This window comes from Sphaerodactylus townsendi, linkage group LG05, assembly GCF_021028975.2.
Source record: "Sphaerodactylus townsendi isolate TG3544 linkage group LG05, MPM_Stown_v2.3, whole genome shotgun sequence".
In the NCBI taxonomy this organism is placed as follows: Eukaryota; Metazoa; Chordata; class Lepidosauria; order Squamata; family Sphaerodactylidae; genus Sphaerodactylus; species Sphaerodactylus townsendi.
In genome coordinates this window covers 95,247,377-95,262,227 of record NC_059429.1, presented here as the reverse complement: position 1 = coordinate 95,262,227, position 14,851 = coordinate 95,247,377, and the positions used below count along the sequence as shown (strand labels likewise).

At 42.1% G+C, this 14,851-nt stretch overlaps 1 protein-coding gene across 1 annotated transcript; it reads right to left on the bottom strand.

Moving 5' to 3' along the window:
* Positions 1-4,885: 4,885 nt before the first annotated feature.
* On the bottom strand, positions 4,886-14,843 carry DCLRE1B (DNA cross-link repair 1B). Its single transcript, XM_048495731.1, has 6 exons — positions 14,406-14,843; positions 10,875-10,984; positions 9,483-9,692; positions 8,486-8,651; positions 7,693-7,875; positions 4,886-6,244 (listed from the first exon to the last, which is right to left on the bottom strand). Exons 3-6 carry the CDS (start codon positions 9,669-9,671, stop codon positions 5,127-5,129), a joined length of 1,656 nt encoding a protein of 551 aa, XP_048351688.1. The 5' UTR covers positions 9,672-9,692; positions 10,875-10,984; positions 14,406-14,843; the 3' UTR covers positions 4,886-5,126.
* Between the last annotated feature and the right edge of the window lie 8 nt (positions 14,844-14,851).

Genomic DNA, 14,851 nt, shown 5'->3' with positions numbered 1-14,851 from the left:
TCTTTGTCCCTCTAATGTTTCTTGTTTTATTATGAGCTCTAGAGGCACAGAACTGAGGCTGCTCAGCCATCTTACACTATCGGTGGAGACATTTTTCTGCACCAGGGGGATCACCTTATAAAGCCTGGATTTACCAGTTTCAAGAGACAGAAGAAAACCTAAATTGCTTAAGCTGGAATTATAACTAAACACAGCAATAAGTGGAGGAAATCGGTGGAACACTTCAAAATAAAAGGCTTAAAGATTGTGCTACTGCTCAGTTTGTGGGACCTTCGGAGACTTTTTTACTGTGCCCATTAAACTTTTTAAAAACCATTTCTGCCTCTAAGTTCGCTCTTGGACAGAACCAATACTTTTTGTTTCTGAATTAAAATTGAATGCACACTTTCTTCATATGCTTGAAAAGTTGAGTAAGAATTGCATACCCTTGGAGGACTCTACCTTCTGTATTTTTAAATGCCCTGCAGGTGGGTATACCTTTGACTGGAAAAAGTAAGCCCAAAGCAGTAACTCGTGCAGAAACACAGGGGGAGATTCCATCTGAAGGAAGAATCAGGAAAAAGGAACTGGAGAAGATTCCATTCAGGACCGGGGATGTGAGGCAGGATGCAGGAGGAATTATTAATCTTTTCCTCCTGATTCATTTCTGTAATCTCTCTCTCTCTGTCCTAGGGGGAGCTGCTGTTTGCTCCCACCTGGGCCAAACAGCATTTGATAAATTCACAGGAACCTTTTAAAGGCTGCATTTACAATAGCACCTACCTTATACAATATTATACCCCCCCCCTTTCCTGCTTGTGGTTTTGTAGTCAGCACAGAAAGTTTCTTAATTTGCTTTCCTGTGAAATTATCTTTAAAAGGAGAGGCACCCTGCTCTAGCAAGCCCATACTGAGCTGGGGGGAAGCTGCCATCCCCCCCTCCAAGAACTTAACAAGGAACCATAGTAGCATTAGGTGTAAAAGCTCCTACATAGCACACACACGGCGCCCAGAAAAGGCTTTTATAAATCCCACAAAGGTTGCAATTAGATGGGCCCACCCAGACTGGCTTTCATGTCATTAAAGTCTTTCATTTCAGAGCTGCCATCCCTCAAAAAAGAAATGATTACTTCAGTACCATTGCTGATTACATAACAGATAGTATGCACTCGGGTGTGGTGTAGTGGGAAAGAACCACATGTGCTGGGTAACAAGCAGTCACAAGCACTGCTGTCTCCCAGAAAAACTTCATGATCTCATTCTCCTTACAAAGCACATATATGATTTTGCAAATGAGGATGGCAGCATCTTATTGTTCTGAGATATGGGGTGGAAACTATTTCAAGAAACTGTCTCCTTGAAGCAATTTCTTGCTCAATTCAAACATGGTTCAGGTTGAGGCCTAGAAAAAAGGGCAGTTTCTTTTTCTGAAAACTCAGGACAAGTTGCTTGTAGCTTCAAAGACTCAGACAAAAGAGGTGGGAAATAATCCAGATGCCAGTCACACCATTAGGTCTAGACTTTAGTAGTTTCAAGGCCACAAGATCGTAGGGGAGTACTTTCCATCGGGTTAGCACATGAATGGGAGGTGTTGGTTAACTGGACCTGATGCAGCTGCAGGTCATTTAATCAAATTGGCAAACTCATCTGATTGGTTGGATCTCCTGGTTAGCAATATATTTAATAGGTGAAATTATATCATTTGCTGAACATTGGTGATTAGAATCAGGCTAATGTGGGCCATTCATCATATAGAGATGAACTTTTTATTCCGGTTTTGCATAGTGCTGTGTCAGGATTCCATTTGATTCTGGGACTCTTTTTGATTTTGTTTGGGTCATCCTAACCAGCAACCTTGTCTTGTAATTTGAAAAACTATTGACTCTAGTCTTAAGGGTAACATCTGGCTCTTGAGCCAATGCTTGCAAATGGGCTTAGTTTCGACATGCAGTTTTATTGTTTCTGTTTTCATTATTCACTGCTCTTTTGTGGAGTATTTCTGCACAATTTTATAATAAAATACTTTATATTTTGCAGAAGTTTTTAAATTCAGGTGGCTTCGATCAGAATTCAGTACTTTAGCCTTCATTGGCTATAGCTACTAGATTAACTATTTTCTGAAAGTTGCCTTGTAAGCAGCCAAACTTGCAAAAGTGACTTTCTTGATCTTAGCCCTTGGATGGCTGGAGACTTGACCCTTAGCCTCTGACTGGCTTAGTAGTGAAGGGGCTGGTGGGAGCACTGCTCTGGAGTGGGAGGACACATTTCAGCCTTTTTGGTTGTCCTGCTTGACCTGCCCTTACAGGAGCTCTTGCCTTTAAGGTCACTTGACAAACTATTCCAAACTATTGTACAGCTTCTGTGGTGACTGGAAAATGATCTTGTCAGGACTGTGGCAGCTAACAATTCTTCAGTAGTCTTGGGAAGAAAAATATAATTAATCCCTTCAATGGACCTACTACAACTCTTTCTTGGGAAGGTCTTTCATTTGCTAATGAACAATCCTGGCTGAACTCCATTTGGTTGAACCTCCTAAGAGTAACAATGTGGCTGACCACTGATTGAACAGTTGAATTCCAAAACACAAAACTGTCTTTAAGTTATCACAGCATGACTCAATCTAAAGTTGGGCAGCCCAATCCAGAAAGGCAGACCTACTTATGGAGCTAGCGCAGCCTTGAGTTGGTGGAGGTGCCAAGCCTGTTGGCTCAAGGGGTAAATGATACCCTCAGCACTGATACAACAAATGCTGGATGTCCCAGCTCCAGTGGGGCTGTGCTGGCATTCAAAATGGATGCTGGCATGGAGGGGGGCTGGGGCATTCCTAGGTGTGGAGCGGACTAATATCAGCTCCCACCCTAGGTTTGCAGCCAGTTACGCTGCAGCCCTGGTCCTATGCCACTGTAAGTCCATTGGCTCCAGTGGAGGGTTTTCCAAAAGCCCTTTGGAGGTAGCAGGGCCACCATGGTCTGTATTGGGCTGTAAGACTAATTTATTATTTTTTCTGCAGCAGCCCCCATTCCCACCCCTTACTTCTGAGACCAGACAAAAAGACATTGGCTTGGAGTCTATCCCTTCTTCCTAATGATGCTCGTATTTGGCCATTGCAGAGATGGCCTGCTACTGCAGCATGCTTCCTCTAGTGCTGGGCACTTTCATTCATGCAAGACCAGTGTCATCCAAAGAGCTGAAAAGAGAAGTTTATGCTCTGCTGCAGAGGCCCACCTCTGCAGTGGATAAAAAAGGTATATGGAGAAAGACCGTATAGGCACCAAACCATGTTTTTATACCTCCTGATCTTGTGTCAAGGACATGGAAGACAACTTGTGCCTAGAGGAAATGCATCATTTTTGTGATTTTGTTTAGCTCCTGCATATGTTTTACTTGGAGTTGAAGAGATTTACTTCCATTGAAAGGGTCACAGCCTTAAAGCACAAATCCCTTGAACCAGCTTCTGTGCAGGCTGTTCTGTTTGAAGGCCAAATTGCAGTGAAGAGCCTGGAGTAATCTCTACCCTGCTCTAAGGGAAGGTGTGCTTAGCACTAATTGTACAAGGAGAAGCAAAATATAATAATGGCAAAATCTCAAACCTGGAGGACTTGAGTGGTCTTTTTTTCAGTGCAGGCTGATGCAACATCAACTGATCATCATAAGAACAGCAACAGTGTTGGTCAGTTTCAAAAATATCAGTATGGGATGACAATGAATCACCACACACACACACTTTATCCTGTTTTCAGTTTCATCATTAACAGCACTACTATCAGGGGTGCGAGAAACAGCACGTTCTGCTAGACAGTGAATTCAATTAAAGGACATTATTTGTAAGAACCAATGAAAATATCAGTTAGCTCATTTCCAGCAAGATTAGGAATTATGTCTACCATACAAATGCGGCAACACTACTCCTGAATTCCTTTTTCAAACACCATAAATATTCAGTTATTACTCACTTGTATGGGGTCAATTTCTGTGAAGGTACTGCTTCTATTCTGGAAATATCAGGCTCATTCCGCACATGCAGAATAATAAACTTTGAAACTGCTTTCAGTGCTCTTTGAAGTTGTGCAGAATGGCAAAATCCACTTGCAAACAGTTGTGAGAGTGGTTTGAAAATGCATTATTTTGTGTGTGCAGAAGGGGGCCTCAGTTTCCTAGCTCTGGAAAAAAAATGAGGTTTTTACTCCAACAAGAGTACTGTTGCTCTTGCAATTACTACATGAAATACAGCTGCTCAAATGTCACAGTTACTTACTGAACAATGTGATGTCATGTGTCCAGCAACACAACTCAAAGGTCATGGTCTGCACTGTTTCATTCTTGTTCAATTTTATTTTTAAAACTTCTTTAGAAAGTGAATTCTTTCTTCCTTGGAGTGTTCATGTAGCCCCCCCCCCCCCCCGAGTAATGTCACACTATTTTCTTTTTAATTATATATATTAATGATACAAGGACATGCTGTCCACTTCAGCCCTGGAAGAACTCTCTCTTTCTCCCTCCAAAATTTTCTTCTGAGCATAAGTGCATAAGATTGTATTGTTAGTCACCTTTCTGACTCACCGAGACATCCTAAGTGACTGCTACTTAAAAAACAACAACAATGAACTAAAACTTTAAATACATTATATCTCAGGTGCAGATGAGAAAAACAGCAAAACCAGGCCATCTACAGAAATAGGGATCTCTGCCTACACAGGATACAACCTAGGTATTAAAGAAGATAAATCTATAAATTAATCAAAGGAGAAAACTCATACAAAAACAGTCTGAGAATTGGAGATTTTCCAAAAGAAAGGGAATGTTCACAGCAGTTAAGCATCAGATACAAGACCAAGGGGGTGAGGAGAGAAACTTAGGTCAGTAATAGTTATAGGCAGTGACCAGATCACAAATTGCAGTCCTGAAATTAGTGGCAATAATTTATTGTATTTCATAAACCAAGTCAATGGTGGGAATACAATTCCATCTCAATAAATGAAAAGCAGTATGTAGTGTTCAGTACTAATTTTTTACTTCTTTAGAAACTGAGTTCTTTCTTCCTGTATCTTATGGGAGTGTTTATTTGGAAAATTAAAAAAGATCTCTCTGGTATACTGGCACAAAAAACAAAGAAATTATATTGCAAAAACTCTTTGCTAGCAGTTTTGTCATGAGTTTTTATCCTGAGTGCAAGTCTGTTCTATTTTGTGCATTTGGGCTTTCTCTCTTTTAATGTAGTTTTCTACTTGCTGGTCAAAGGTTTGGAGAGACCAACACTTTGAGCTGTTCAATGGAGAAAAGTCATATTTCTGAAGAAGGCCCCCTGGAGAACTGGCAGGCTGGAATGGCATGTCCTTTTGGGAGCCACACGTATAGTTGACGTCATTCTGACCAGGATGCAATGATGCGGAAGGGACACAGTCTTCCAAGCCCACCTGGCAAAGCTGATCATTGTTATCTGAGATGGAACAAGAAGTCTTGACAACCACTTCCAAACTCGGCTTTGATGTCACAGTTGTCTGATATTTTGAGAACTGATCAGCAATACTGGTCTTTAACTGATGCGTGGTGGATGTCACAACAGACTGCATGGGAAAATGCCCACTCTGGTCCTCAAGGTTTTGAGGTTTTATTTTCTGCTTCCCGCTACATGAGTACCCAGAACGCCTTCTTTGTGAATAAGGCAGAGATTTCTTCAAGGGCTCTGGGCAGCTTTCCTGAGAAAGTTCTGCATCCTGGCTATCTTCAAACAAAACCCCCCTTGGCACATGACAATAAGAAGCTAGTTTCAGTATTTTTGAAGGCCTTTCCTGCTTCTTGCTCGGTAGATGCATGAATCTTTTCACCGATTCAGGCAGTTTAGACTCCTCAGGTGACCGATTTTCAGAACTCAAGTACTGCTTGAAATATTTCTGACATACTGAAGTCTTCACTACTGGGATTATGGAGCAGGGCTTCAGCCAAGCCACGAACTCCAACAACTCTTGGAAAGATGAATGGTCTGAGTAAGGAATAACATGGGCATCAGGGTGATTGATCTTCACTGGTCGACTGGTGGGGAGGATAGCTATGGTTGGATGCCTCTTGTTCCAGCTGATCATGTTTGCTTGGCAGATTTCTGAAAAATCTACCACATGAATCCATCCAGCCTCTTCCTCAGTTCTGAACACATTCTCCAGCCCCAAGAGAATCATCAGTTCCAGCTTCCTAGGGCTCACCACAATCCAAGTGCCAAATTCTTGGGCTAGCTGTACTAAGAGGGACTCCTTTCCCAAAGTGTAAGTACCTGCAAAGGATAAATAATCACATCAATGCAAAGGATAATTACTTTAGTGATCTTGTTAACTCAACCTGTATTGATCATTCCAATGAAATAAAGTAATATATCAGTCCCTGACTTTGGATACAACAACAATTTAGCTGCTAGGCTTAATTATTTCTAAAACCAAGACTTCAAAGAACTGAAACATTACACCTTCCTTTGGAAAGATAATTCATGTCAGGATGATCTAGTCCAAGGACATCCCATTAAAGGGGAGAGCCAGAACAAAACAGTTAAAATCGGGAGGTCTTGCAAGCTTGGCAGCGGTTGTCACCATCCCCTCTGTCTATCCTAACAGTCAGAAGCCAAGAGGCACCCCTGTGAGCCACACCACTTGCAGAGTGAGTTTCACAAAATTAAAATGAAATGGCTAGTATGTAACCATGAGGGTCTAGGACTTGATGTAGATTGAAGCCATCTAAAGACAAACACACTACAAAATATGATGAAAGGGAAATTATTAAAATGTGCAAGAATACAACCAAAAGAACAGTGAGGAATAAAATAATAAAGCCTAAACCAAAATAAACCAACTACACAACAGAATAGCACTAGTTCAAAAGGCAAAAATTCAGTGTCAAGAAGCAAGACGTTAACATTTCTAGCTGCAATCCTTCAGCTTTGCAAAGGTCACTCTATCCAGAGGAAGAGTCCCAAGGAGTCAGGGAACCAGTGACAGGCACCAAGAACACACTTGTCAAGGTCCAAATGGTGAATCAAGGAACCATAGCAAAGGATACCCAGAAGCACAATTTTGCTAGGCTTTATGGGCAGAAGAACTGAGGTGGTCAGGGGCCCAATGACCAATCAAATCCATTCTTGGTGATCTAAGACAATCATGCTACTCTGTTGCTGACCAGGTGACCTTAAGGGTCAGAGTTGGATAACAAGATGTGATTTATTCTGCAGTCATAAACCCTCCCTTCTCATGATCAGACAATAATTTCATCAGTTTAATTAGTTGGAATGTAGTGCCGTGATTCTGTGGACTGGGCCAATCTAAGGAGTCAAGCTTGAGACCATTTTTTTACTCCCCAAACATGGTCCCTTATCAATGTCTAAAGGTCAGAGCTCTGCCACACCACAAGGATACAACAGTTAAATTCCACTCCATTATTTTAAAGTAGGCCCTTTAAGTGGGATTTCTAAGCTGTGTGGCCACAGTCTGCAAATGTGCCACACTCCACTGTGAGGTGGAACTCAGTTTCTTAACAGTTCACACTTTAAAAGATTATTTTTCCCAAAAGACACTAGAAAAGCATGCTGATCAACTGAAAAAGTCATCCTTTTTGTCCTTGAACATTAAATCAGTTATAATTTATGCTCTGTTTGTTTGGCCTACTACCCACTCTGTTCAAAGCTTGTCTCAACCATCATTTGAAAATTTCACCCAGTCTTTTAGGACTGCTCACCAATTTTAACCAGATGATCGGGGTGGGCCCGGATCAGATCTTTGATTTTCTCAGTGGCCTCCTGCCGGGATGGAAGGATACGTTCAGGATGACAATTGGTAGTGTCCAGATAGAGGATGTTGATCAGTTTTGAGTTCTTCAGAGCTGGCTCCTGCTGCATGTTCAGATTGTAACGAAAATCACCTGTTAAGAAAGATATTGCAGGCTATCAGACTACCATAACTACTTCTCTGTCAAGGGGAACTGCCATTTGGAAGGTGACAGAGCAACACCCGCATGATTTCAGTTTAAATGTCTTCATTTATCCTTGCAACACCTTTGGGGAGTTAGCATGTGCAAAAGATGATTATTCACCCAAGAGCAACAACTGAGTGTTGTGAGATGAAGGGAGATTTAAATTTGTGCTCTCACATCCAAGACAAAAGTCCAACCAATGCACTGTAACAGCTCCCACCACAGTGAGCCCTGTGCAATGCTGCAAAAATGGGAAGCAATTTACTTCATTTATGCTTCACCTTTTCCCCCCAATAAGGATCAAAACCAGCTTACAATGTTGTCATCTCCTCAGTTTCATTCTTACAATAGCTTTGCAAGGTAGGTTAAATGAGAATGTGTGACTGGCCCAATGTCACCCAGCAAGTTGCCATGGCAGAGTTGGGATAAAAACATGGGCCCCAGAGATACACATTTAGCACTGGGGGGAAAATAAGCAGTAAAGCTGGGATATGAAGGAAAATATTAAAAAGAGTTCAAAATACGTAATGCCCATATCTCACAAATAAGGAACTCATACCAGTGTATAGGATGACACCAAAGTAGCCTTCAAAGAGGAACATGACAGATCCAGGGCAATGATTAGCATCTATCAAGGTCACAGTCACAGTTTCTTTGCCGATCTCATCCATGGGCAAAACATGGCTCTCTCCCACTTCAAGAGGGTGGATCCAACGCTCAGCAACCTGGCATCAAGATAAATGCATGTTACAATCAACTGTAGGCTTTCATTTAAGACAGCAGTTCTCAGACTTTAGGAACCCAAAAGCCATTGTTTTTACATGCTTTTTAAAAAGACCAACAAGCTTTCCTCTCCTCCATCATCGATATCCACCGTATGTCACAAAGTCCCCTTTCAAAGTGGGTAGCAAGCTGTATGTGCCCCAAGCAAGCCTCCATCCTCTAGTGTCATTTAAATATTAGAGTAAGAACCACAACAGTGGCATTTTAAAACCAAATGGTGCCTGTCCATGGCCTTCAAATAGAATGTATCAATTCTATAAGGCTACAATTCAAAAGACCCTCACCCACAGGGGTTTTGTATTTAGAACTGCAAAAAAAACCCCTTAAAAACTTCCAGATTGTTGGTAAACAGAGGTGAAAATAGGCCTGGAAAACCTTTCAGATGCTCACAGAAATACCAAAATACAATATCAGTGTCACAAAAAACAAACTTTCAGCATTCAGTTTTAAATCTATATTGTCTAGGAACAGAATGGCCTCTCCTGTAGTATCTTTTGCATTGAAAAATTTCCTTACAGTGATTCAGCCAAGTAGGCCTGAACTATCAGATCCTGGCAGGTTCCCCCTGGCTAGTGTTCAGGAAACTAGGCGCCCACTAGGTGTTGAGTTTGAAAAACCAGTGAGGACTCCATTTTCATGTTAGCTAGATAAGTATGTGGGTAGCTCAACCCTTTTGTCCTTACAAATGATTTACAGAATCGGTGAAGTTTGAGACTCTCCAGTTTGAAAAATACAGCCACAAAAAAAAATGATAGAAAACTGGAAAGATCTACCTTCAATCGCAAATGCAAGATTTGACCAGTGATAGGAGAACAATAGATAGGCTGGTTCCAGGTGCTAGAAAGCCCCACAGTATGGTCACTGTGCATGTGAGAAAGGAAGAATAAGCGAGCTTGGCTAGCTTTTCTTATATTCCAGAAATCCACCGCAATGGGCGTGTCTGCAATCTGAGCCCCGTTCATCAATCCCGCTCTTTCAGACTCCTGTAAAGCCAACAGAAAGATATGCATATCAACAAAAAGGAGGTTTGGAGAAAAAACTTAACAGGAGATAGACTGAGATATTTGATGTTCATAATGTGGTGGTCTGTCATTAAGGCTACAAACTGAACCAAGTCAATAGAGCACTTGGACACCCATATGTAATCAACAGGAAGGTACTAATTGTTCTCCATTAACAGGACTGAGATTGTAATAGTAGTACATGATGACACTCTTACAATTCAATTGCAAGTACTGTCTTGGAAGTAAATCCCACAGAATTGAATGTTAATATAATCTCACTCAATTTATCAGGAAGTAAGTCCCATAAAATTAAAACCAAGGTTAACGTCAAGGGATTGTTACAGAGCTACTGCTTCTTCACGAAGATATCTAATGAAATCATGAGCAATTCAGATGCTCTTGTGGATTTCTGAAAACTGTTTGAATAGTGGGGACACTATTCCCCTAGTAAAGAAAGGATTAGCTGTTCGTTAATGCTGTGAATTCAGTGCAGGAGCACCGCAGTCAAACCAGCCTGTAGGACTGTAATTTAGTTGTAGGAGTACTAATCTTATCTCTTTCCTGAGATCCTAGAAAATACTCATCAGAATTCATTATACATAATGGAAATAACACACATTTTGTCACTTGTTATAAAAGCCACATGAAGAAGTGGGTTCTATTCCATCTTGTCATGAACCAGGACAAGTGGTAGCCTACCCGAATCTGAGAAAAGGCAAAACAGCTTCTTAGTCCCCTTTCAACTCCCCCCCCCTTTATTTCACGACTACCAACAGAGGGAAGACTTTTTCTCCCACAGTTGGCCTCACCCAACAGCCTTCCCGTTATAATCTTATGGTTTTCTTACAGAATCCAATTAACTCACAATTATCATATACAGCATAGTGGCTTTTAGAAGCGGTGTTGAAAACAAAACTTCAGGAACTGTGTACTTGCACAACAAAATGAAGTTATTACTGAAGATTTTTGAAAGCATTAATAATATATACAAAATAATGTTCAAACTGTTGGCACAATACTGTGCAGATATTTCAAGCAAGACAATAACAACAGAAAACACATCTACCCAAACCTAACTAGACTGTTCTATCTTCTGGTAGGATCCAGAAGAAATGAATTCTTTTAATTCAACCTGATTTCTTTCACAGGTCAGCTCCTTACCTTGTCGAGAAGTCAATTTCCCCCCACTTCTTTCTCTGGTGTTCTGACTTGTCCTTCTTTCTGGTCCTTCTGCTCACTAGGTTGCTTACTCTTGTTTATATATGTTTGATCTAGAACAGATTTTGACAGATCAGTATGGGGAGCCCTAAGTTTTGCTTCCCAAAGTCTGAGTTTTGAGTTTCATCAAGTGTGGATCGTTTATAAGACCTAATGGATAATAGCTCCTGTAACCTTTGCTTGCTAGGAAGCCAGAAGTGTTAAGCGAGACTGTTACATACGCAGATATGTAACTGCAACAAGGTGAAGAAAATCTCTGACGTGTAGAAACTTTAGAGACAGAAAACCAATGAGTTTGTGACATGATTGTGAATAACCGTATTTGGAATAGCATACTCATACCCTTATACAAGTATATACATGCTTTGCTTTTGGAACAACTCACTGGAAAAATGCCTAGTGGGCATGAGCCCCGTTTCTCCTGCCAGTATAATAATAAGGCTTTATTTCCTGGATCATCTGGTTGTCTTCTTGTATGTTCTACACAAATACATTTTTTTGGTTTCTATTTCACAGGCTGACCTTCTTTTCTACTTGAGAATGACCATTTTTGCCCCAAAGCAAACAATTTTGTAAATTAAGTATAACAAACACAAAGTGCAAAATAATGGTAACTTCCATTTCTTCACAACACCCACAAAAGTTTATATTGGAATAAAACTATACATTGCCACTATTCTCTTTTTTTTCCTCACTGGTCAGGGAGGCTCATTACAGCAAGAAAAAAAGGAGAAACTTTGAGAGAGGACAGAGAGGAAGTTGAAAGACTCAGTGCCAATTTTGCCTCCCCCCCCCCCCCCCGGGAAAAAATAGGATCATCTAGAGATTATAATAGGCAAGTCACAACATCCAGGCTGCTGGCTGACATAGACAGAGAGGTTGCTGACCTCTCTACACTGGATGCGTACAGATCCACTGAGTCAGAGGGTATACACCCAAGAGTGCTTAAAGAACTTTCTAGAGAGCTTGCAGAGCCTTTGGAGGATGGGAGAAGTATCACAAGACTCGAGTAAGGTGAATGTTATCCCAATCTTCAAAAAAAAAGGGGAGGAGGGATGACCCAGAAAACTACAGAACTGTTACTCTGACATCTGTCCCAGGGAAGTTATTGAAGCAGATTTTAAAGGGATTAATCTGCAAGGACAACTTAGTGATCCAAGGAAGTCAGAAAAGATATGTTCCCAATACGTCCTGCAAGACCATCCTCATTTCCTTCTTTGATCAAGTGATGAGCTTATTGGATCTTGGAAAAGTCATCAATGTTGCTTTCCTGGTTTCCGTAAAGCTTTTGACAGGGTTTCCCATGATGTTCTAATGGGTAAACTGGATCTCTGAGGACTAGACTTTAGGATACTTAGGTGGATAGGGAACTAGTCTGAAAACTACATCCAAAAAGTACTTGCCAATGACATTTCATCTACTGGAGGAAGGTATCCGGGGGTGTCACAGGGCTCAGTTCTGAATCCAGTACTTTTCAATATTTTTATAAATGATCTGGATGAGGGAATGGAAGGACTACACATTAAATTTGTAGATGACATCAAATTGGGAGAAGCAGCAAGCACATCAGAAGATACAGAATTCAACAAGATATGAACACATTGGAAAAGTGGATGGTTGAGAATAAGATACAATTCAACAGGGATAAATGCAGAGTTTTACATCTGGATAATAAAAATTTGAACCACACATAGTGGATGGGGAATACGTTTCTGGATAGCAGAATAATGGGTATAAATTATAGGCAGAGAGGTACTCGCTGGATATCAGGGTTTTTTTGTTTTGTTTTTTTACAGTTTGAGTAGTTCAGCAGTGGAGTCAGCTATCCCTCACTGGCAGTCTTCAAGCAGTGGCTGGAGAAGACTTGTAAGAGATTCTTTAGGCTGATCTTGCATCAAGGTGTGAGTTGAACTAGATGGCCTGTATAGCCCCTTCCAACTCTAAGGCCGCTTACCAAGATCGGTGCTTGCCGGGCTCCCCACTGGCCAAGAGTGCGTGGGCGGCTGCATATGGAAGCCCGCTTTGCATGCAAAGCATGCGAATCCATGGCGGTTGGAGGTCGGCAGGCGGCTCCACATCGAGTCACTTCGTCAGCCTTCATTCATATTGAAATTTCAGTCGCCATGTTGGCGTCACAGCTCCGCCCATCGCTTCGCCCTCCGCAACCCCTGGAGGTCGGAGGGACAGTGTGGGCGGGGCTGCGACGTACCGCAGGCTTAACACTGAAAGCAGGACACCGTGAGTGGGCGGAGATGGAGACAGCGTCTTCCGGGCGGCGCTGGTTCAGCGACCGGGCCTGGAAGATCGCCCTCCCCAACAAACAACCCTCTTCTTTAAAGTTGGTTAGTTGTTTAGGGCGGCTTGACGCCGCTCTGGGGAGTGGAAGAAGAGTCAGGCGCTGCAGCAGCAGCGCCAGTGCGAACCGGGCGCCTGGGGGCGCCTTTTTTGGCGCCCCCAGGCCGTCATAAATGGGCCGTGCGGAAACGGCCTAAGATTCTTTGTTTCCAACGTGTCTGGAAAGCCAGCACAAACATTTTCTAAACAAACAGACCAAAGATAATGTGGCATACAGATTGGAGAGAGGAGCTGCTAGAAATGATTTAGTAGAGATCTTTCTTGTAACTTAAACTGCACCTATTTCTCCTTGATTTAATGGGAATGTTTAAAGCTAGGACAACATGGGAACTCAGGTTAGGAATTCAAGAAGGATCCAACTAACTTAAATGAATAATGTCTGGCAAAATTTCAGATACCTACCAAGTTGTGTGATATTGTGCACCACTGCACATTTTTCACAAGGTAAGTTGCAATGTTAAACAACAGACAGTGGCTAGTTTCACGCAAATTATTTGCCTGGGTATGATGCTGCTGGGGAAGTTTTTTGCTGTCTCCCAACAGCATCATGTTGTATTTGTATACCCCCAGAGGTTCCCCAGTTTTTCCTATCTTTTCCAATCCTGTTTTGGTCTGAATTTTTGGTAAAGAACTCAGCAAAACTTGGATGGTTCCCTTCAAACAGAAACCACTTTTTCTCCACAGTAGTCTTTTCCTTCCCCCACCACTTTGGGGCTTTAAAAAATAGCTGAATATTGCTGTAAAACTACACTGACTTGTCAGCTCAATCCTCAGCATTCATTATTTTAAGGAAATTAAGACTCTGGGTATTCATTACCTGAACGAAGAGAACTAGCCTTTTTAAAAGTAAAAGACATAATCGATTGAAAGGACCCTGGTGGTGCAGGGGAGGTCGCCAAGGGGGTTCTGATTGATGCGATAATCAACTGAAGTGACGGAAAAAAGCAGGCAAAGAATGGCAGGAGTTTGCAACCCTTCCCAAACAACCTCGGACGGACCTGCAAAGATCTTACGCAAAAGTAGATTCGACTCCTTGCAGAAGACCGATTGGCACATCTCAAATGCTTAACACCACGGTTTATGCCAGCTGATTCTGAAAGTGATTATAACGGGACTTACAGAGGAGCTTGCAGTCAAGTAACAGCACTGAATCCGATCTTCCTTTCGAGGAAACACGCATCGTCCCGAGCAGCAGAAGGGGAGCAGAGCACACCGCTTTACAGCCAGAGTCCCGTGCCAAACGGTTTGCTCTTGAGCCGCCGCATCGCTCCCCGCTCCCCAAATCAGGACGCTTCCTATGGCCCGTGGGAACAAACGGGTTCTTGATTTAAAAGGGGAGGAACGCGCTGTTCAGGGTCACGCTAATTCTGCAATCTAAAGGAGAAGGGATAGGGGCGGTCCAACTTCTAACGAGTCGCGTTTCCCACCCTCCCGTTCAAATATCACGTATAACCATAGACTGCAAAGCGCGCTTCCCGCCAAAGAACAAAAAAAGTAGTTTACTCGGTCACAAGACATGACAGTACATGCGCATGCGCCATTCTTCTAGCGCTTAAAACAAGGCT

Coding starts and splice junctions, on each gene's coding strand:
- DCLRE1B (XM_048495731.1), bottom strand. CDS start 9,671: ATGAACGGGGCTCAGATTGCAGACACGCCCATTGCGGTGGATTTCTGG. Junction 8,652..9,482: donor TCTTGCATTTGCGATTGAAG/GTAGATCTTTCC, acceptor TCTTGATGCCAG/GTTGCTGAGCGTTGGATCCA. Junction 7,876..8,485: donor TGGTGTCATCCTATACACTG/GTATGAGTTCCT, acceptor CTTTCTTAACAG/GTGATTTTCGTTACAATCTG.